General features: G+C 41.6%; 2 protein-coding genes and 1 long non-coding RNA gene across 3 annotated transcripts; 1 reads left to right on the plus strand and 2 right to left on the minus strand.

Moving 5' to 3' along the window:
* Positions 1 to 2,709: 2,709 nt before the first annotated feature.
* Positions 2,710 to 8,691, minus strand: LOC118101701 (23 kDa integral membrane protein). Its single transcript, XM_035147651.2, has 9 exons — positions 8,526 to 8,691; positions 7,019 to 7,075; positions 5,253 to 5,372; positions 5,057 to 5,131; positions 4,716 to 4,805; positions 4,128 to 4,253; positions 4,006 to 4,038; positions 3,840 to 3,923; positions 2,710 to 3,695 (listed from the first exon to the last, which is right to left on the minus strand). The coding sequence occupies exons 1-9, from the start codon at positions 8,583 to 8,585 to the stop codon at positions 3,603 to 3,605; spliced, it is 738 nt and encodes a 245-aa protein (XP_035003542.1). The 5' UTR covers positions 8,586 to 8,691; the 3' UTR covers positions 2,710 to 3,602.
* A 6,411-nt stretch (positions 8,692 to 15,102) lies between these two features.
* Positions 15,103 to 19,654, minus strand: LOC118101623 (23 kDa integral membrane protein). Its single transcript, XM_035147537.2, has 9 exons — positions 19,481 to 19,654; positions 18,009 to 18,074; positions 16,669 to 16,794; positions 16,461 to 16,535; positions 16,012 to 16,107; positions 15,811 to 15,911; positions 15,626 to 15,731; positions 15,422 to 15,505; positions 15,103 to 15,280 (listed from the first exon to the last, which is right to left on the minus strand). Exons 1-9 carry the CDS (start codon positions 19,538 to 19,540, stop codon positions 15,158 to 15,160), a joined length of 837 nt encoding a protein of 278 aa, XP_035003428.2. The 5' UTR covers positions 19,541 to 19,654; the 3' UTR covers positions 15,103 to 15,157.
* Positions 15,205 to 18,431, plus strand: LOC124851305. Its single transcript, XR_007032344.1, has 3 exons — positions 15,205 to 15,334; positions 16,397 to 16,554; positions 17,998 to 18,431. It is a non-coding gene; the product is annotated as an uncharacterized LOC124851305 (long non-coding RNA).
* Positions 19,655 to 20,487: the final 833 nt, after the last annotated feature.

A 20,487-nucleotide genomic window follows, 5' to 3' on the forward strand; every position in this document is an offset into this window, starting at 1 on the left:
CCCTGTGTTTTGGCTTCGGAAAGAAAACCTCGCCGTGAGGTCTTAACTGAGTCAGGCCTACACACACACACACACACACACACACACACACACACACACACACACACTCTCCTTCCTTTCACCTCAGATTCCCTCCTCCTTTCATTTCTTCTGCTCCTCAACCGTGAAATCTGCTCAATCTTTTATTGTTACGTTTCAGGAGCTGCAGTTCAACTCAAACACACACTCACAGTTTAAAACACTGTATGTAAATGTAAATATCAAAAGCAAATGCAAACAATGTGAAACAGTGAGAGCGACATGAAAACTGGAAACGACCCACTGAGCACAAACATTGCATCACCACCCGGCGCCGCCTCCTGCTGCAGAGACGTCCCCGGGCTGTGTTTCGTCCACGAGTCAGAAAGTGAGACACTAAAGGATTTATTCCACAGGCGAGAATCAAAAACAACTGCACCAGTAAAAAGTGAGAAAAGGCCCGAACAGACGCGCATGATGCACAGTCAGCGCTGAGCGCGGGCGCCGCCGTCACGGTGGCGGTTTCAATGAGTCCACACATCCATCTGTTCCAGTTACCCACTCATCCATCCGGTCGCACAGGTCACACACATGGTGGCAGCAGGCTCGTCTCCCCCGCCGCCTGCAGCGCCTCCTTTGGGAAGAGGGGGGGGGTCCTGAGGCACTCCCAGGCCAAATGGGACGTTTAATCCCCGCTGTGCATTGTGGGTCCGCCGCAGGGGTTTCGTCCCATGCGTGAAATACCTCCACAGGGAGACGTCTCGGGAAAGAGCCCAAACCACAAAGCTCAAAGTTGTGATGGTTTGAAAAATGATCCATCGTGTCCTCCGCCATGTTTGTCCATTTGTTCGTGGGTTTGTTTGCAGCGTTGAACGAGAACTTTGGAAATGATTGGACAGAACTTGGTGCGAGGACGGGACAGAGGTCGGAGAAGAGCTCGTTACAGCAAATGCACGTGTGATGAAATATAATCTCACAGCGAGTTAGCTTGGTTTAGACTAGTTTAGCCTAATTTAACAAAAAGACTTGAATCAACCAGGTCGTTACGTTTGAAGTAATTCACTGGTCTTCATCGGCCTTTTCTTTTTTACACAATGGTTTTTCTATTTCCCATTTTATTTGTGAGACTAAAAGTGTTAAAACAAACTCAAACCATCGGAGTAAATAAACGCTGGGATGTTTCTCTCTCTCTGTGTCAGTCTCACTCTTTAGCGTCAACGGTTCGATAGCCAGTGGTTGTGCAGTCCGAAGGAGCTCGCCCATTTAAAATCTATTACACACACACACACACACACGCACACACACACGCACACACACACACACACACACAAAATGCATTAAAAAGGCCATTAAGAACATATTAGAGATGTCGTATATTCACAATATGTGAGAGAAGTCATAAAGGAATGTGGGTCACACACACACACACAGACACCACACACACAGATTGGTGTTATGTATGTCAGAGGGGAAACATAGAATGATTAAAGGCCTCTCTCTCTCTCTCTGTGTGTGTGTGTGTGTGTGTGTGTGTGTGTGTGTGTGTGTGTGTGTGTGTGTGTGTGTGTGATGGACTCAGGTCAGTACAAAGACAACGTCTCACCCAGTTTTCATCAAATAACTAAATAAAACCAAACTTATCAGAAACATGAGCACTGAAGAGGTGGAGTTAATGATCTACGCTGCAGCCGGCCACCAGGGGGCGCTCCAGGTGATTTGGCTTCACTTTGGGGAGCTGTCATGTCTTCTAACGTTCTCCACAACCTGTGGCAGGTGGTGTTCACTGCACTGTCACAACCTGCTCTCGAGCTTTGCGGAGTCATTCTCAGAACGTTTCGCTCCGTTGCCGCTGCCATCTTTAACTCTGATGTTCATATTGTCACGGGTTCAGATCCCTGCAGTCGTCTGCATCAGCCACGAAGGAGAAATCTGTCAAGAGGAGATTTGACTGAAGGATGAGAATGAATAACTTGGTCGTGGTTGACGGAGAATAGAAATGACTTTTGAACAATGTCTCTTAAAGGAAGAAACTGGTTTATACACTGATGATAAAGTTTCCATCCTGGCTTTGATTAAACCTCTAAAAACTCATATCTGCTACAGTTACACACTTGGAAGGACTTGTACTCGGTCCTCTACGAGTCCATGTATCAGGATGATTATGTTTTTGTATATATTTCTACAACGTTAGAGTTATAACGGTCACAAGTCTTTGGAGGAGTCTTTAATTTGCGTATAATCACAGAGAACATGTTTATAATCAGACTTATTTTCCAGGTTATAGGTTCATGTAATTACATGTTGTTTGATTAACTAAGACCACGTTTGTTGTTACTGAAAAACTGAACTTTTTAATTTTTTCCTTCATGCTCTTTGTGCACATTGGTGAGGTTTGATCATTTGGATATATGTGTCTCTTACCATGATGAGAAACGTCCCAGTGAGTCAGAGAAGCTGGGACCAGGTGTGTTCTCTGGTGTGTACTGCCATCTGCTGGTTTATGTTGTCATTACAGTAAGTGTACTCATGAACTTTATTATCATATTAATGGTTGAATATTTGATTCCACTATTCTGGTTGTAATAATTAATAACAACCTACACAACAGAAACTCGCCTGTTTACAGATATTTTTCCACTGTTCATTCTGTTAAATCAATTCAATACAAATAAAAAAAGATGGTCGTTAATGTTTTCTTTGAATTGTTTATTGGGGAGTTGTGATCTGTGATCTCATAAAAAAATAACCTCGTTGTGGACAGAAGATAGAAAACAGGCTCTGATCCTGTTGATCAGTGAGAAGCGAACTCTTAGAAAACAATCAACACTGAAAATGAAAGTTGGTGATCAAACTTCAAAGCATAATTCCGATTGAAAAGCTGCAAAAACAAAATAAATCCACCGATAAATGTTCAATCTTTTATCGTACGAAATGTGTTATTGACCAACAGCACGAGAATTTGACCGTAGAGACTTTTAGAGAAAATTTACAATGGGAGATTTCAAAATGGTGGAAGCTATCGGATTAGCCTGTTAGCCATTTTTCACCTTCCACGTTCATTTAACGTTATTTTCTAAGTTATAAGTTTGCGAAACGAGAGTCACATGTGAATTTTCGCTAATTTACTACTGCGGTCACCACAGTAACCAGTTGTCGACGCTCAGGTGAACGTCGTGGTGCTATTTTTAATTCTGAACAAGTAAAATAATCATTTTCTAAAAAAATAAATGTTACGACCTCCGTGGGTTAAAAGACCTTTAGTCATATGTTGCGATGTTGAGCCTAGAAACTGCTTCTCTGTTACGTGAGGCGACTAAAATACCATCAAATAACACAAAAGATATATATATATATACTGTATAATTCACACAAAAATAAATGTTTGCTGTTTTTAAAATTTTCTACGATAAAAAAGCTGGAAAAGCACTTTTTCTCCCACATGAAATCTTCCTTCGAGAAACCATGTCTTTCCCTATCGTTCTTTAAAAAGAGAGAAGCCCTGTAAAGAAGTGAAAGAAGTCACACAATGATCACTGAGTCCCCAAGTTACAGTGCAGAGGTTAAAGGTCAGGGGTCAAAGGTCGTCAGTAGCTCTTCATGGCGTAGGACGCCCCTCCTGCACTGTCGTGACGTTTGACCTGATGGATCATCAGGAGCGACACCAGCAGGCCGAGCAGCTGTGAAGACAGGAAGTCAGTTTCAGAACAGAGACAAGAATAAACTGTGAAAAATCAGATCCAGGACCAGGAATGATCCGGTGACATCAGTGGCATTAGCCTGTAAAGGAAAACCCAGTGAAATAAAGCAGAATCTGATCTTACTGCGGTAACAGCAAATCCGAAGCAGAAGCCCATGGTGATATTGCAGACCAAGTTAATGAAGAAGAGCAAGATGTCGCCGCAGGTCTGCAGATAAAGAGACGGAGAAGGCGTCAACATCTGGAAACATCACTGACTATAGAAGATGAGCTGACTGATCGAAAAATACCTGTTCATAGATCTGGTTTGGGCCTGTGGTTCCCTGCAAGAACACACAACACAGTCAGCACAACACAAAACGCACAGAGCTTCTGTCAAGTTAAAATGTTAAAAGACATTTACAGAACTAACCGCAGGTCTGGATATGCAGCTGTCCCTTCCACCATAGAGTCCTCCCATACCGGAAGGATTGCACTCACAGGACGCGGGGATGTCACTACCCCAGTCCTTGGGACTCACCACTCCACAGCAGTGAAGCTGGAACCACAGACCGGGCAGAAACAGGAACCAGTTACAGCTGGATCAGATATTAATAAAGTGACTGAGATAATAACATTAATGACCTCAGATTAAAACTTAGTTTTCGATGTGTTCCCTGATTTTGAAGAAAGTTGCTGGTACAGTTCATAATGTAAAATGTTTTTCTAACTTGAATCTTATCTGTATAAAGAACCATTTACCATAATGTAGTATTCGATCTTATTGTGAAATTCTTATACTTATTATATTTATATCATATTCTATACTTCTGTGAATTTAAACATTCATAATTAAATTACACTTTCCTATATTCACGTGTTTCTCTTGTCGACTTTATTCTGACTCTGGTGCTGTAACAAGTGACAATACGTTTATCTTATCTTATCTTATCTTATCCTAACTTATCTTATCTTATCTTATCTTATCTTATCTTATCTCATGAATACACAGAGAACGTACAGATTCCTGCAGCCCGTTGATAACACTTCTCATTTCCTGGTCCTCCATGAAGGGCTTCACTTCAGTGGAGGCGTGAAATGAATCTCTGAGCTGCAAAGAGCGAGAGAACAACGTTAGCGTTACAACAACGTAAACAACAGCTCATTCGTATATTCAGAGAAAATGTTAAGAAAGTTAGATACGTAGAGACAACTCCAGTATAACGAAAAAGAATAGTCATCATAAGTCAGGAACAGAAAGATGCTACAGAAAATACACGATGAGAAGTTTAGTGTTACCAATAAACACAAAGAAGCAGAGACAAAATGAGAATCAAGACTTTAGCTCGACGGAGAGTTGACCTTGTTTCTCCCGACAACAATAATGATGCCAAAGATCATCATGATGACCATCCCCGCCACCATGAAACCTGCAAACTGAATAAAACAAGAATTAGGACTTCCTGTTTGTGTGATGTTATTATCAAACCAGCCAAACCGATATCATGACGAGAAGTTGATTCTTATCGGTTCTGCCTCTGTATCATGTCGTACGTACTATTTTCAGGGCCAGAGTGTTCTCGGAGCAGCCTGCGTAGATTCCCAGGGAGGAGATGCCGAGGACGCCGATGGCAAACACCCACGCCCAACCCAGGCCGGGGGCCCCGAACGCCGACATCTGCTCCGCCACGAAGACAAGCAAACTCTGGATTACTTCACGTTTACAATAAACTTCTCATGCATTTTCAACATTTCAACAAAAGTCATGGATCTTGATGAAAAACATCAGGGATATTTCGAGGACGGGAGTTTGTGATTGTGGGATTTGTTGCAGATTGATAGAATTCCCTGTTTAATATTAGTCTTTTAACTTGAAAATGTTTTTCTAATGTTCAGAAAACACTCTCCTCAAACTCTCCATCGCTGCAGCTCCTCTTTTCAGCCTCTGACTCAAACACGTGGTTTTAGCTCCTGTCTCTTTAAGACCCCCTCCTGAGAAAGCCCAGTATGCTCTGATTGGCCAGCTGGTTCACTCTGTTGTGATTGGTCAACGGCTTCCATGTTGACCTTCGCTCTGGGCGTGTCAGACTGGCTCCTGGGCGGGAATTATGCAAATATGGGTCATTGTTATGTTACGTGACATCACAATGATGCGGCGGCGTTTCAGGAGCTTCTGCGTTTTCTCCCTTTAGATTTTAGACTTGTTCACTTTGCAGAACTTCTATATTCCCAAAAACCTGCGATTCTAGAGATCGCTGTCTTCACAGATCCGTCCCATCAGGTCGGGTTTTGTGATTTCAGGGGATTTGTTTGCAGTTATCAAATTTGACACAAAATGTGACGCCAGGTTTTGTTTCCAGCCGACACAGGTTTGAGTGGAGGCCCGTTCTGTGAGAAGGAGCCGTCAGCGCCTCTGGTTTCAGCCCATTAACCAGTTTGAATCCCGTCTCCTGGGAAACCGACGCTGGAATGCAGGAAACATAAAACCGGTGTTGTGTTTTGGCAAACGCGAAACAAAATGGAAAGTAAATGTGATTAAAAACAATGAGCTGAAACACCAGAGAAAGATGTGGTGGAGTTTCTGTTCTGATACCATTGTGAGACTCATCCTGTTTTTCTGTCACAGAGTCGACGGAGAATGGAAAACATCCCCGAGCAACATCTGTTCTTTGTTATGTGCAGAAATCCGAGCCTCCGCTACATCTGGGCAGCTGCTCACATCGTAATCCTTCACCTCGGCTTGTTCTAAACATTTCTAAACAGGTAGGAATTCTCAGAAGTCTTCGCTCTACACGATCACAACCAGCCTCGATTTCCTCAAACGCAAACCAGCTGCTTTTGTTTCAAATTAAACTTTGAGGATATTAAACTTCTGAGTCTTCTGTGGTAAGAGTCTGGCTTGTTTCCCCCTCCAGCAGATACTTGTAAATTGTGTCCACATCTGACTGTGGTTTCATTCTTCTACGCTGTGCGTCACTTTACAGTAAATCTGCTGCTCGCTGCCAACAGACGTCCAGTAACAGGGATCATGCAAACAACCGGCTCTCTGGTCTCTGTTAGCGCTTTAGTTTGGCTCATGTCCCCTCCGCTAACAAGGAGGAGGTGGGGTTCACGACTTATACTGCAGTCAGCCACTAGGGGGCGTTCAAGACACTTTGGCTTCACTTTCGAGAAGCGTTCATGTCTGTGGTGGAACTATTAAAGATTACAAGAGGATTTTAGTTTAAATTGATCGTTAAATTGAAACAAAAAACGGTGATATATTATTGTCGTTACTCAAATGTTAGAATTTTGACACAACATGTAAAATAACGTGAGCGTTACCTGGAGGCTGAAGGCGGTGGCCTTTATCGTCCCGTAGACCAGAACACATCCGATGATCTGAGGAGACGACACGTTCGTTAGCGTTAATAAAAGCTCAGGGTACGGAGGCTGAAAGGTGCCACCTTCATAAACAGAGGCTGTAAAAAAGCTCAAATATATGCATAACTTTATTTTACATTTATTCCAGAGTAAAGGTTCCAGCTGTTGTTGTTTTTGTACAACTGATGCACATGATCTGATGTGTTCTCATCTTTAACTAAATATAAAAAATATATAAATGACAACAAGGGAAAAAATATATTTTAAAAAGGGGACAACTGCTTGAAGTGTTTTTTTATATTAACGTAAAATTATCAAATTAAATCTTTTATTGACACAAAACTAAAATATAATTTATATTTAACACGTTTTTTCGTCTCCTGGTAGAGTTTCTGTTGTTCCTATGTTCAGCCACTAGATGGAGACAGAGATCTAGAAACAGAACCGTTGAGACGTCATCACCTGAAGTGTTAATGTTCAAATATACGTTTTAAAGTATATTTTTTCAATATATACGTAATACGTAAAAATGTTCACAATCAAACAAACAATATATTTAAATCTAACACATCTGTACAAAATAAATAAATAAATAAATAAATAAATAAATAAATAAATAAATAAATAAATAAATAAAAGTGGCAGGAAGCGCGAACAGGAAATCTGGAGAATAAAGGTCGTGACAGGCATGAAAAAAAAAAACATTCCTTTATTCAGAGTAAATCTAATTTTTAATGTTATATCATGACAAATTATGACACTTTTAATTAATCTATTCCTCACACGAAAAGTGGATCTAATTGTTCCAGCAGCTTCTTCACTCTCACTTTCCTGAACTTTCTGATTTGCCTTCACTCCTGCGTCCAGTGGCTCGGACATGAAAACGTGTTTCAGCAGGCGAGAGGAAGGAAGCTTCGAGGTTGTGGGCAGATTGAAATCTGAGACAAGTTTTTTTCTTTCTTACTGGAACCAAATGTTTACTGATGAAAAAATCTAAGCGTTGACGAGCTTATTGAGAAACATGATTGCAACATGATGCTTTACACACATTTTATGACTTTACATTTCATTTAATCAAAACCTGTCATATTTGACATTTGTACTTATTAAAAGGAATTTAGACCTTTTTGATTCAATATAAAACTTTTTTTTTAAAAACTGTTTTTCCTCCTAAGTTGGTAAATCTTTATTTCCAGTGCTTTAAGTGCAACGGGCTGTTTTCGGTCTTTAATTCAAACTGTTTCATCGAACTTCGTTTCTAAACATGTAAATTAAACTAAATAAATAAATAAATATAATTAAGTAATTACTTTTTGTCTTTTTCCTCCAAGTTTTCTTCACTTTTTTAAATATTTCATTCCAAATACATAAATGTGAATTAACTCAAAACAACATCGAATGTATTCAAATCAAAACGAAATAAAACAAAATACTTAAAAAAATAGAAATTAAAGTTTTTTCTACTCACACCAAACAACACATTGAAGAAGATGAAGAGACATTTGAGGCATCCGTTAATTTTCCCCATCGTCACTTTTTTGGTAGATTTCCTCTCAGGAGCTGAAGAAGTGTGTGTGAGTGTGTGAGTGCCTGAGTGAGTGTGTGTGATGATGTGCAGCAGTGTGTGCTCAGATAAACAAGCAGGGAGAACGTGTATGTGCAGGATGAACACAGAGCTGCGTCACACAGATCTGATCTGAAGGCAGCTGGACTTGAGACCTGGAGCTTGAAGAGATTCAAAATGAGTCCACGAACTAACTTTATGTTTAAAAATAAATGATTAGAGGAGCTTGATGGTTTTCATTATGAAAGGATTCTTGTTTTATGATATAAAATGATTCATGATGAATCATAATAAACTTTAATCAAACAGCATCTTTCAAAACTTAGTTATAAGCATCTTTACAAGTTAAAAATCATAAAAATGAAAGGGAAACAATAGGAAACTGTTAAAAAGCCATTTGAAGATCACACCGTACAAATAGAGAAATAACAGATTAAAACAAATGAGAAAAGAGTAAAAACAAATAAAACATGATAGAATCCTTAAAACAGACAAAGATCAGAACAAGGAGAAATAACAGAGTCTTGATATTAAATATTATTTGATTGAACAAGAACTGATAATATATTCATATAACTATTATATAGTAACGTGTACTAGCAATATAATAAACTATATAAAGATAATATCACAAAGATTTTGATAGAAAACAGAGCTCATCAGGTGAAAGTAAAATACCACAGGAGAAACGAATGAAGTGTAAAAACAGTCAAATGTATTTTTAAAGGCTAAAATAACGAAGAGAGAAACGAGGGAAACGCCCAAAACCAAAAAGGTGATGAAATCTCAAATGGGTGGAAACTGTGGTTTAATTCCCCGAAAACAAAGTTCAGTTCCTGTCTGACGGCTGCAGATCTATGATTGCGTCTGAGGGAGGAGACCGCCGCCCCCCCCACTGAGGCCTCAGATAAGGGAGCAATCTTCACCAGCGGCAGAATGAATGTGAAGGGTCAAGAAAAAAAGAGAAAGAAAAACAATGAGCTGCTCGTGAAGACCACGGAGGGGGTCGCAGTTAAAATGTGGGAGGGTTGTGGGTCTGTTTCTCAAAGCGTGGGAGGGGGGCGGTGGTTGGACATGATTCTGAACAAGAAGGATCGAGAAGAGAAAGAGGAAGACGACAAAACACGTCAAATCTAAACCGCTCAAACGTCCCATCACAAAAACATCCTCCGGAAATCTGCGTCTGAATTTATAATAAACAGATTCAACTGCAGCTGAATCCAAACGGCTTCTGTTTTCCAACTGAAACGATCTCCGTCCACACAAACACGCCGGAGACACGCTTTGATCCGCCACGTTTTCTCCCTGAAGGAGGTCATGTGACGGGAGCCCGACGAATCAGAGAAGGCCGCGTCGTGACCGAACAGAACCAATCAGCAAGAGGCTGTGAGCGTCATCGCTTGAAAACATCTCCGTTTCTGCTCGTCCAGAGGAAAACGCAGCGCCGGAGTTTTCACGCTAACCGAAGCCGCAGTGTTTTTCCGAACTTCTGCGTTTTAACGGACGTATCTGTGAAGGTTTATTATTCTCTATTATTCTTTTTTGGTGTATAGGACTTATTTTATTGATAGTATCGTTAATGAAGACGTAACCGAGCCTCGGTTTGATTGGAAACGTGTCGGTAAATCAAACAGGATCCAGGATTGTTGTGGACGTGGAGTCAGGAATGTGCAGATCTGAGCGGCGAGCGTTTACGAGTCATTCACCACGAGGACGAATTCTTCACCCACGAGGGAAGTCGGACATTAAAAGATCTCACGCAGTGAACATGTGTTTACATTCAGATCGTTCACTGCTCATTTAAAAGATATTTCAACAACAGAAGGAACGAACTGGAGGGAACAAGCGGCTCCAAAGAACAGGATCATTTCCAATTATTAATAAAGTTTCCACTTGATTCTTTCTGCCTGTGGCTAAGTGTCCTTGGGCAAGATGCTGAACCCCTCAAAGAACAAGAAAGTGCTGCTAACAGATGCTCTGTGTGAATGTGTGTGTGAATGGGTGAATGGAAAACTGTAAAGAGCTTTGAGGGGTCATCAAGACTAGAGAAGAGCTTCATAAATACAAATCCACAGCAGAAAACACAAGAAACCGTTTGGGAAACAAAGTATTTGATGTTTTTACTACTTCTGTTTCTGAGTAGTAACTTCTGTGACTTGTCTTGTTTGTTCCTCTTCCTCTTCATCACCTTGTTCTGCTCCAGGTCTGTTTCTGATGTTTCCTCTGTCTCTCGCTGTGTCCTGTGTTTTACAGTGTAACTCTGACTCCAGGTGGTCGTGATCTGCTGCAGACGGTTGGTTTTATGGTTTTAAAGGGGAAGTGAAACGCAGGTTTTTATGACAGACGTCTCACTCCTGAAATAAAGGTTTTCACTCTGTTTCAACAAACTAAAACACAAACATACCCAGAATTCAACTTGGCAAGTTTCAGTTGAACTGTTTGAAATGAATTCTTTGTGTTGTCAGTGTTTCAGGTTGTTCAGGTTTGAAGGGAAAGTTCCAGAGGACGTGTCATCAACTGTGTCACATGACTATACATCCAGTATACATGAAGTATCTGTATACATGAAGTATCTGTGAACATGAAGTATCTGTATACATGAAGTATCTGTAAACATGAAGTATCTGTATACATGAAGTATCAGGAAACAGGACAGTGGGCAGGTCGGCACCATCACAGTTAATTACACATGTCTGTGTACATGTACATATTCATTTAATTGAATTACTTACTGATATTTATTGTTTCTAATTTGTTAAAAGAATAATAATCATAACAGCAGAGTCAGTTGGAACGTGAAGTATCACGTTGATAGTTTGACAAACACAACGTGGAGCGAGTCTCATCGGAATATGTCACAACTTTTAACAGAATTTAAAAAAAATTGTCATAAAGTAAAAGCATAAAGTTACATTAAAAGACAGATTTATCTTATTTTATAAATTGTTGTTGTTTTAAATCAAGTTTTTAAAACAATTTAAACAGATTTGCTCAGAATTCAGAAACACATGATTACTGTTGGTATTTCAGTTTTGTTTTTATTCAGTTGCTCAGATGATCGGAGGTGTGGGGAGAATTTCCATCGTCTGTGACCAAACAGGAAATGACGGTGGGTGAAAGTAGAACAAGAGAAAAGTAGAACAGGAAAAAACAAGTCTGTGTATCGTAGGACCCGAGGGTCTGTGGCCATTTCAATGACAGTATCGTTAGTGAAGATGTGCTGCTTCGTCAAGAGTTCAAAATTATAAATAAGGTTTAAATATTAAGTCGGAGGGCGAGTGAACTCAGAGATGAGGCAAAAAAAATGTCTTGAATACAAAACCTCCTTTACTGAGGTAAAAATAAAATCATGAGAAAACGTTCGAAGTGAGTAAAATTAGAAATAAAACGGACCGATGACATCATTTGTATTGTCCAGTCTTAAGTGTGGAGTCGTCTGTTGTCGTCAGTCTGTGGTTGTTAGTTGTGTGTTTGTGTGTCTGTGTTGTATCTCTGACCCGCAGATGACCGAGCGCTACAATCTCATTAGCTGTGACTGGTCTTCTGCTCCTCTGTTCTCCATCACACTTTAATTCCACCATTAGTCCTCAACAGCGGCAGGAAACAGAAGAAGAGATGAAGATGAATAAATGAGACGCTCCCACGCGCTGATGAAATTAAACAATTAACAGGCTTTTAGTGATGTGCCCCCCCCCCCACCAACATGGTCAAAGCTCAGACCAACAAACACAACAGACAAACAACATTAACAGGAAGTGACGAGACATTATCGCAAGTCTCATACATTCGAGAGGAGGAAACAACAAAAAATTCAAATCACAAACACCACCTAGTCCATGTTAGCAGATGGGACATGGATCAAACTACAAAGTTAAAAGTAAATAAATGTTTGTCAAAGATGGTGTCTGTCCTTTTAGGTCGTTCGTCTCACACTGATGTTTGTTTCTGATCAGTTGGGTTTTAATTTGTTAATTTATAATATAAAAGCATTATGATTGACGTAATATAACGTAAATCTGAGATGCTCATTGATTCTAAACATTCTGGAAGGTTAAAATGATAGATCTGTATATCTATTTTAATGCTGGTAAAGTAAACGAGCTGCAGAGGAGTTTTCAGCCCCTGAAGACGTTAGGTTTCATTTCCAACGTATCTCACTTTCATTTCCACAGAATGAGAACCAGGCTCGGCCTCTTAGCCTGAACAGAAAGCTACAGGTCGTCTGCAGCCAAATCCTGTTGTTCAGAAAGCAGGTGAAGCAGGATCTCTCTCCCAGGTCGGAGTCGTTAACAAAAACCAGACGAGTTACAACAGTTGGCTGATGAATTCAGAACATGTCTGAACACCTTGTCTCTGAAATATGGTCTGTGATGTGGTGTGTGTGTGTGTGTGTGTGTGTGTGTGTGTGTGTGTGTGTGTGTGTGTGTGTGTGTGTGTGTGTGTGTGTGTGTGTGTGTGTGTGTGTGTGTGTGCGTGCGTCTGTGTGTGTGTGTGTGTGTGTGTGTGTGTGTGACTAAATGAGAAGAAAGTGACAGTTCAAGAGATGAACTTTCCCACGTTCCCTCGTTCGATAGAGATTCATCTGCACCTGCAGCCAACGGCTGAACACAGGAAGGAAACGTGATCAAAGCTGAAATGTCTCCCAGAACACAGCTTTACTACAAGAAAGACGTAGTACTATGAGAAGAAAGACGTAGTACTACGAGAAGAAAGACGTAGTACTACGAGAAGAAAGACGTAGTACTACGAGAAGAAAGACGTAATACTACGAGAAGAAAGACGTAATACTACGAGAAGAAAGACGTAGTACTACGAGAAGAAAGACGTAGTACTACGAGAAGAAAGATGTAATACTACGAGAAGAAAGATGTAATATTACTGTATGTGTTAGAGGGTGAATGTCAGAGGACCAGTCTGTGTTAATATAAGTTTCATTAGTAATAAAATACTTTGTCACATCAGCTCCTCAGGATCATTAATATATATAATCTGTATAAAACTCACTAAACTGGGGTTTTGTGCTGAAACGTGTTGATTGACACATTCTGTGTTTCTGTTTTACCAGAGTTCCTGAACACATCGTGAGTCTCTGTTGTGAATGTGAATGAAGTGAATTTTCTTTGTGAGAAAATTTATTTCATTGATTGAATCTCGCTCTGGTTTATTTAGAACAACCAAAGCCTGGGTGGGGTCTGAAATATGACTTCCTGTTCCTCATATCCTTTACTGTAGGTTGGGAAACATAAACTCCCTGAATAGACAGAAGAGAAGTTTTCATAAAACCTCAGCTGCGTCCTGTCCGTTAGGAAATCTGCTCTTTTGAAACTCACCAGATTACACAATGTTTAATATATATTATGTATATATATATATATATATATATTACACACCTACATGTTGCATATTATACATATATTACATATTACAAATTTAAATACATATATGTTTTTATCTTCTCGTCGTGTTTCTGGTCGTTTTAAAGACACAGGTCCTGTCTGTAATTATTAATATTTCAGAGCAAAGTAGAGATTAGAGAAAAGTAGCTCATCACGAAACAAGTGGAACAAACTGTTCAACTGTAAATAAATTGTGTTAATGAATGAATATCATCCAGATGTGTGGTTCACTGTTCCAGTGGTGCAGAGGAATAAAGATGCTTCAAGATTCACACTCAGCATCTGTCACAGGACTTTTGTTCTTTTAGTGTTTTAATGTTTGTTTTTTTGACACAACAAATACTTTTGATTTTCAAACTACATTGCTGATAATAGATAAGTGAGAAACAAACACGGTGCCATCACAGTTACATTGTGTTGTTGTCTACAGCAGTTCAGTGACTCCCACACAGGACTTCCGATCCGAGCCGTGTCAGGGGGGTGTTCCTAATAAAGTGCTCGCTGAGCGGGAAGTGGAGAATCATTCAATCCTCAAGGTTTTGTTTATCTCTGAAGCTTTTAGTGCTTGAAGCTGCGCAGACAGAGTTTATCACAATACCGCCTCCCTGTGGCTGCAGGAGAGAACTACAACTCAAGACCACACACACACACACACACACACACACACACACACACACACACACACACACACACACACACACACACACACACACACACACACACACACACACACACACACACACACACTGCTAAACAGGAGAGAGCTTTATCTATAGAGTATTTTTCTCAGTCAGCAGACGTAACTTGAACTTTCAGAGGACAGATCTCGTCTCAGCTGCTGTCGGAGCTTTTTCTCCACGAATCACACAAGAGTCACGACAAACCTCTGAGATAAGAATCGTCCTGAGTCTCGCTGATGACTCTGGAGCTGAAGGGAAATCGAGCGTCCGACTAATCATCTCAAAGTGGAGACTTCCGCCCCAATCTTCTGGAGAAGAGGCATCGAGCTCCACGCCTCCCTGAAGAGGCCCCGTTTGGTTCCTGTCTGACTGATGCTATGATGGTGATGAAGCCTGCGTGGGGGGCGTTGTTCTGTGAGTTCCATGTTGTCAGCAGGAATCTCTCTGGAGGGGTCAGAGGTCAGGTGAGGGAGGGCTTCGGTTGGTATTTTACTCGGTTGTAGTCATCGACGGTGGTTTCTACCGGAGGCGTCTTCCAGTATTCCTCCAGACCCAGAGCCAGACACAGAGCGATGGCCGCCATCTGCAGTTCCACAAGAAAGTTCAAAACCTGGATCAGCTTATGAAAGAAATCACGGTAGAGTTTCTACACTACGACATTTTCATCACATTTTTGACGCCTTACAATAAAGCATCAAAGTGTATTTCAGTGTCTGTATTTTACCGCGATGGTGGCGTACGCTGAAATGATTCCGATCCTGAGTTTTAGGGGGAAGCTCAGGTAGCTCTTCAGGACGGGGCCGCAGGGCTGCCGCACACAGAGGTCACAGGTCAAAGGTCACGAAGGGAGCATCTCCCACAGCAGTGTTTGTGAAACTGTGCGTTTGAATAAGAACAAACAAGGGAAGTAAAGCGACGGCGGAATCACCTCAGAGTGAACCCATAACTTATCAGTGGACCGTGGGGTCGGAGGGTAAAGGTCGCGCTCCACCATCACACAGGTCCCCTCGGAGCTCCAGTTACCAGGCCGAGAGCTGAGGAGGAGAGAAGAGGAACAACACTTCAGGACCAGAGCCTCAAACATTAAGAGTTTCTCGTGCTCCTCCGTCTGACCTCAGCTGCAGGTCGGAGGTGGGAGGAGTCGGCGAGCAGAGGCAGGAAACAGGAAGTTGATTGTCCCAGTCTTCAAAACTCCTCAAACCACAACACGAGTCCTGAGACACAAACATCATGAGGAGTTTGAAATAAGAGTTTCAGCCACAGATCGTGTCTCTAGTTGTTATTAATTCACAGTGAGAGAGCGAAGGACTCAACTGAAGCCTGGAGTTTGTTCAGCTGACTCTGGATGAAACGTTCCGCTCTGTGAAGAGGAGTCACGTTCAGAAACACCTCGTCCACCGCGCCGCTCATCTGCCGCACACAAGCACACAGAGCTCCTCATATCGAGTTCGATCACAGCATCGAAACATCGCTCTATTCACAGAAACTGAATATAAAATAATCCTGGGGATGTTTTCACTTGTTTCATCCAAATTGTACAACTTGTTGTTCTCTTTACCCCAGAATGGTCCCTTTATATTTAAATGCTTTAGTTTTACATACTTTACATCAGGAGCGGGTCCTCTACACGGAGGCAGCCATGTTTTTTACAGTAGCCCAGACTGGACAAACTAAACCATTTGAGTTTCTATGACAACAGAAGCTGCCACAGGTTCTCCTGCATGTTGGTAAGTGGAGGATGAGGTGACAGAAGATTTGATTACCTGAGCCTGAACATGAACCAGCGGAGAGGCGACGACCATCAGAGCCACGAACTCCACTAAGATCAGAGCAGAGAACTGTGGGAGGAGATCACAGGTTGTGTGTGTGTGAGTGTGTGTGTGTGTGTGTGTGTGTGTGTGTGTGTGTGAGTCTGTGTGTGTCTGTGTGAGTGTGTGTGTGTGTCTGTGTGTGTCTGTGTGTGTGTCTCACCACCAGCAGCAGAGGTTTCAGGTCTAAAGACGCAGCACAGACGCCCAGAACAGACAAAAGCACAGTGATGGGACCAAACACCTGGAGGACGAGTAAACCATCACTACTGGACAACTGGTTGAACAACTGGGAGACAGAGACAGAGAGAGAGAGGGGGAGAGAGAGAGAGAGAGAGAGAGAGAGAGAGAGAGATAGAGGGAGGGAGGGAGAGAGAGAGAGAGAGAGAGAGAGAGATAGAGGGAGAGAGGGGGAGGAGGGAGGGAGGGAGGGAGGGAGGGAGAGAGAGAGAGAGGGAGGGAGGGAGAGAGAGAGAGAGAGAGAGAGAGAGAGAGAGAGGGAGAGAGAGAGGGAGGAGGGAGAGAGAGAGAGAGAGAGAGAGAGAGAGGGAGAGATAGAGAGGGAGGGAGGGAGAGAGAGAGAGAGAGAGAGGGGGAGGAGGGAGGGGAGAGAGAAAAGAGAGGGAGGGAGGGAGGGAGGAGAGAGAGAGAGGGGGAGGGAGAGAGAGAGAGGGAGAGGGAGAGAGGGAGGAGAGAGAGAGAGAGAGGGAGGGAGGGAGGGAGAGAGAGAGAGGGAGAGAGAGGGAGAGAGGGAGGAGAGAGAAAGAGGGGAGAGAGAGAGAGAGAGAGAGAGAGGGAGGGAGAGAGAGAGAGAGGGGAGGGAGGGAGGGAGGGAGGGAGGAGAGAGAGAGAGAGGGAGAGAGGGAGGAGAGAGAAGGAGGAGAGAGAGAGGGAGGGAGGGAGAGAGAAAGAGGGAGGAGAGAGAGAGAGAGAGGGAGGAGGAGGGAGGGAGGGAGGGAGAGAGAAAGAGGGAGGGAGGGAGGGAGAGAGAGAGAGAGGGAGCGAGGGAGGGAGGGAGGGAGAGAGGGAAAGAGGGAGGGAGGGAGGGAGGGAGGGAGGGAGGAGAGAGAAAGAGGGAGGGAGGGAGGGGGGAGAGAGAAAGAGGGAGGGAGGGAGGGAGAGAGAGAAAGAGGGAGGGAGGGGGAGGGGGAGGGAGAGAGAGAAAGTTCAGATGAGGATTTAGAGAATTTAAATGTGGTTTCATGACTTTTGGAGGAATGAATTTCTTTAAAGAGACTATAAATAAATATCAATAAATAATTGAAACCTGTGGAAACAAGTTAATTGATGTTTCCTGAAGCTTCCTGTTTGTTCCATGTTTCATCGGATCTGTTCGTTTTAGTTTCTGGTTTTGGAAAAAAACTGATCTGAAAGCTCGACACTATAAAAAGTCCATAAATGAAGCGTCTCTGAATGTTTGAAGTTGAGATGAACATGTGTCTGATTAACGTTTAAAGTTTTGTGTCTCATTCATTTAAAAATCGACCAAAAGGAATCAGTTACCACAGCAACCGGTATGTTGCCGTCGATGGAGGAGAACCCGACGCCAATCATCACGACACCAGACGCCTGCAGAGACAATGGAGGGAAACAAAAGTCAGAATCAACTCCTGCGTGAAACTGTGACAGTGAATCAAAGACGTTTCTCCTCCCGACCACGAGGAGGAAGGAGAAGTGAAAGTCTGAGTTAATCTAAAACATGCACAGTAATTAAGTGTAATCAGCTGATGTCGTGTAAACAATAAAAACCCAGCAGCCAAACAGGAAGCAGGGAAACAGGAGCCAGTAAAACACAAATACACACAATGGAAAGTTTTCAGTGAGAAACACAAACATGGTCTCGACACTTTTACTATGAAACTCGTGAGGATCATTTATCATCAGGTTGAATGTTCGAGACGATGAAATCATATATTTAACATTTGATACTTAATATGAAGGGGATTGAAAAGTAAAGGTAAAAATACAAAGAGACGCTAATAGTAATTACAGATGTTATGCTAATTTGTTACATGAACAAAAAATATGTTTCATCAACAAACATAAAATTGAATAAATATTAATTTATTACAAACTTTGTTATTATTTTTTGTTTCTTATCTATTTATTTAAAATAATTAAAAATCAGTGCACTATGCAATGATTTTTAATTTACCTTTACAATATTATATGTCAGATACGATGTTCGTTAAATATGAGAAAAACACATTTCAAAATGAGAAAATATAAAAAATTTAAATATAAAAGTTAAGCTTAAAGAGGCAGATTAATGTAACATTTTAAAAAGCGAGTGGACAGGTCGTCTGCTGTCAGACACTCGGCAGCGTACAGCAGAGTCTCGTCAGCGTAACATGAAACAAACAGTTTCTCCTGAAGACGACAACATTCAAATAAACATCGAACTGTGACGAGAAACTTCAGCTGCTGATCGAACGTAGAAAGTAGAAAACATAAACATGCATAAAGATGCATTTTAAATAAATCAAAAGTCGTGTGAGAAGTGAAGTAAAACTTGTCTCGGACATAAAGAGACTGAATCACATTGAATATGAAACCAGGAGATACCAGAACAAATTATTTTTTATAATTATAGATTCATTTTTATACGCCTTACAATGTAATCAATTCTACACCAGATGAGCGGCGTTGAAATTTAACGTCTAAAACAATGAAACCTGAACAAAGTCTGAGTCAAGTTCCTTTTTTAAAGTGATAAATTAAATCAACTTGGAAATGAAGTGATTTAAAATGATCATGAAATGTGCTCATCAATATAAGTTAAAGTTAAACTTAGTTACATCACAATGAAACTAAAACATTCATCTCTACCAGTGGAAATGTGACATGTGAAGAATCTCAGACACAGACAAGCTGTTTTTAAAAAGTGCTACATTAATAAAGTTTATTATTATTATCAACATGATGAGGAGGTTCGCAGCGAGCGGCTAGCAGATAGCATTTAAAGGTTAGCTTACCATTAGCAACACAGTGACACAGATGGCGAGTCCTCGTAAGTAACTTCTGCATCGAGCCATGACTGAGAGCCTGAGAGGGGAGAGCTGGAATAGAAACAGAGCAGAGCTGTGTGTGTGTGTGTGTGTGTGTGTGTGTGTGTGTGTGTGTGTGTGTGTGTGTGTGTGTGTGTGTGTGTGTGTGTGTGTGTGTGTGTGTGTGTGTGTGTGTGATGGATGTTTAAACCTCAAGAGTGTTTGGCTGCTGAACGAAGAACATGACCAAGTTTGGAAGAGTGGAAGATGAGGAGAGAGGAGAGAAGGAGACGAGGAGAGGAGGAGAAGAGGAGAAGAAGACATGAGAAGGAGAGAAGAAGAGGAGGAGAGGAGGAGAAGGGAGAGAGGAGACGAGAAGGAGGAAGGGAAAGGAGATGAGGTTATTCCAGGTAAAATTAGATCAAATTAAGAGGAAGAGAGAAATTGAAAAAGAAAGATGAAGAGATGTAAGAAAAACAGGAAGTGAAGAGAGAACGACTGATGGAAAAGAAGGAACAAGTGAGAAGGAAACAAATATCAAATCTTTATATCTTTATTTATGTTTTGAAAAACAAGTTGAAACTGTCCGTGTTGCTTGGCAACCAGCAGACTCAACAGCCCCCACGGCTTCTTAACGACTTCCTGCATCGTTTCCTCGCCTCCTCACAAACCAACTGTTTCCTTCGGAGGACGCGTTCTACGAAGAACATGAAGAACATGAAGAACACGAAGAACTCGAGGCTGAGCTGAGACGTTCTGGACTTCACAGGATTTCTGTGATCGTCCTGAGCTGAAGTTTGACAGAACGTTTTCAACATGTCGTTAGATGTTGAGCTGAAGCGTGAAAACGTGATAACGAACTTCTCGTCTGCCTTCGTCATTGTCTCCTGCAATGCATCATGGGTGGTTTCTGTTTATTATGGGATGTCTGGTATTAACACCTTCTTCATAGTGTGGCAGAATAAAACATTTTAACAACAGATTCAGTTTCTCTT

This window comes from Hippoglossus stenolepis, chromosome 22 (assembly GCF_022539355.2).
Source record: "Hippoglossus stenolepis isolate QCI-W04-F060 chromosome 22, HSTE1.2, whole genome shotgun sequence".
NCBI classification, from domain to species: Eukaryota; Metazoa; Chordata; class Actinopteri; order Pleuronectiformes; family Pleuronectidae; genus Hippoglossus; species Hippoglossus stenolepis.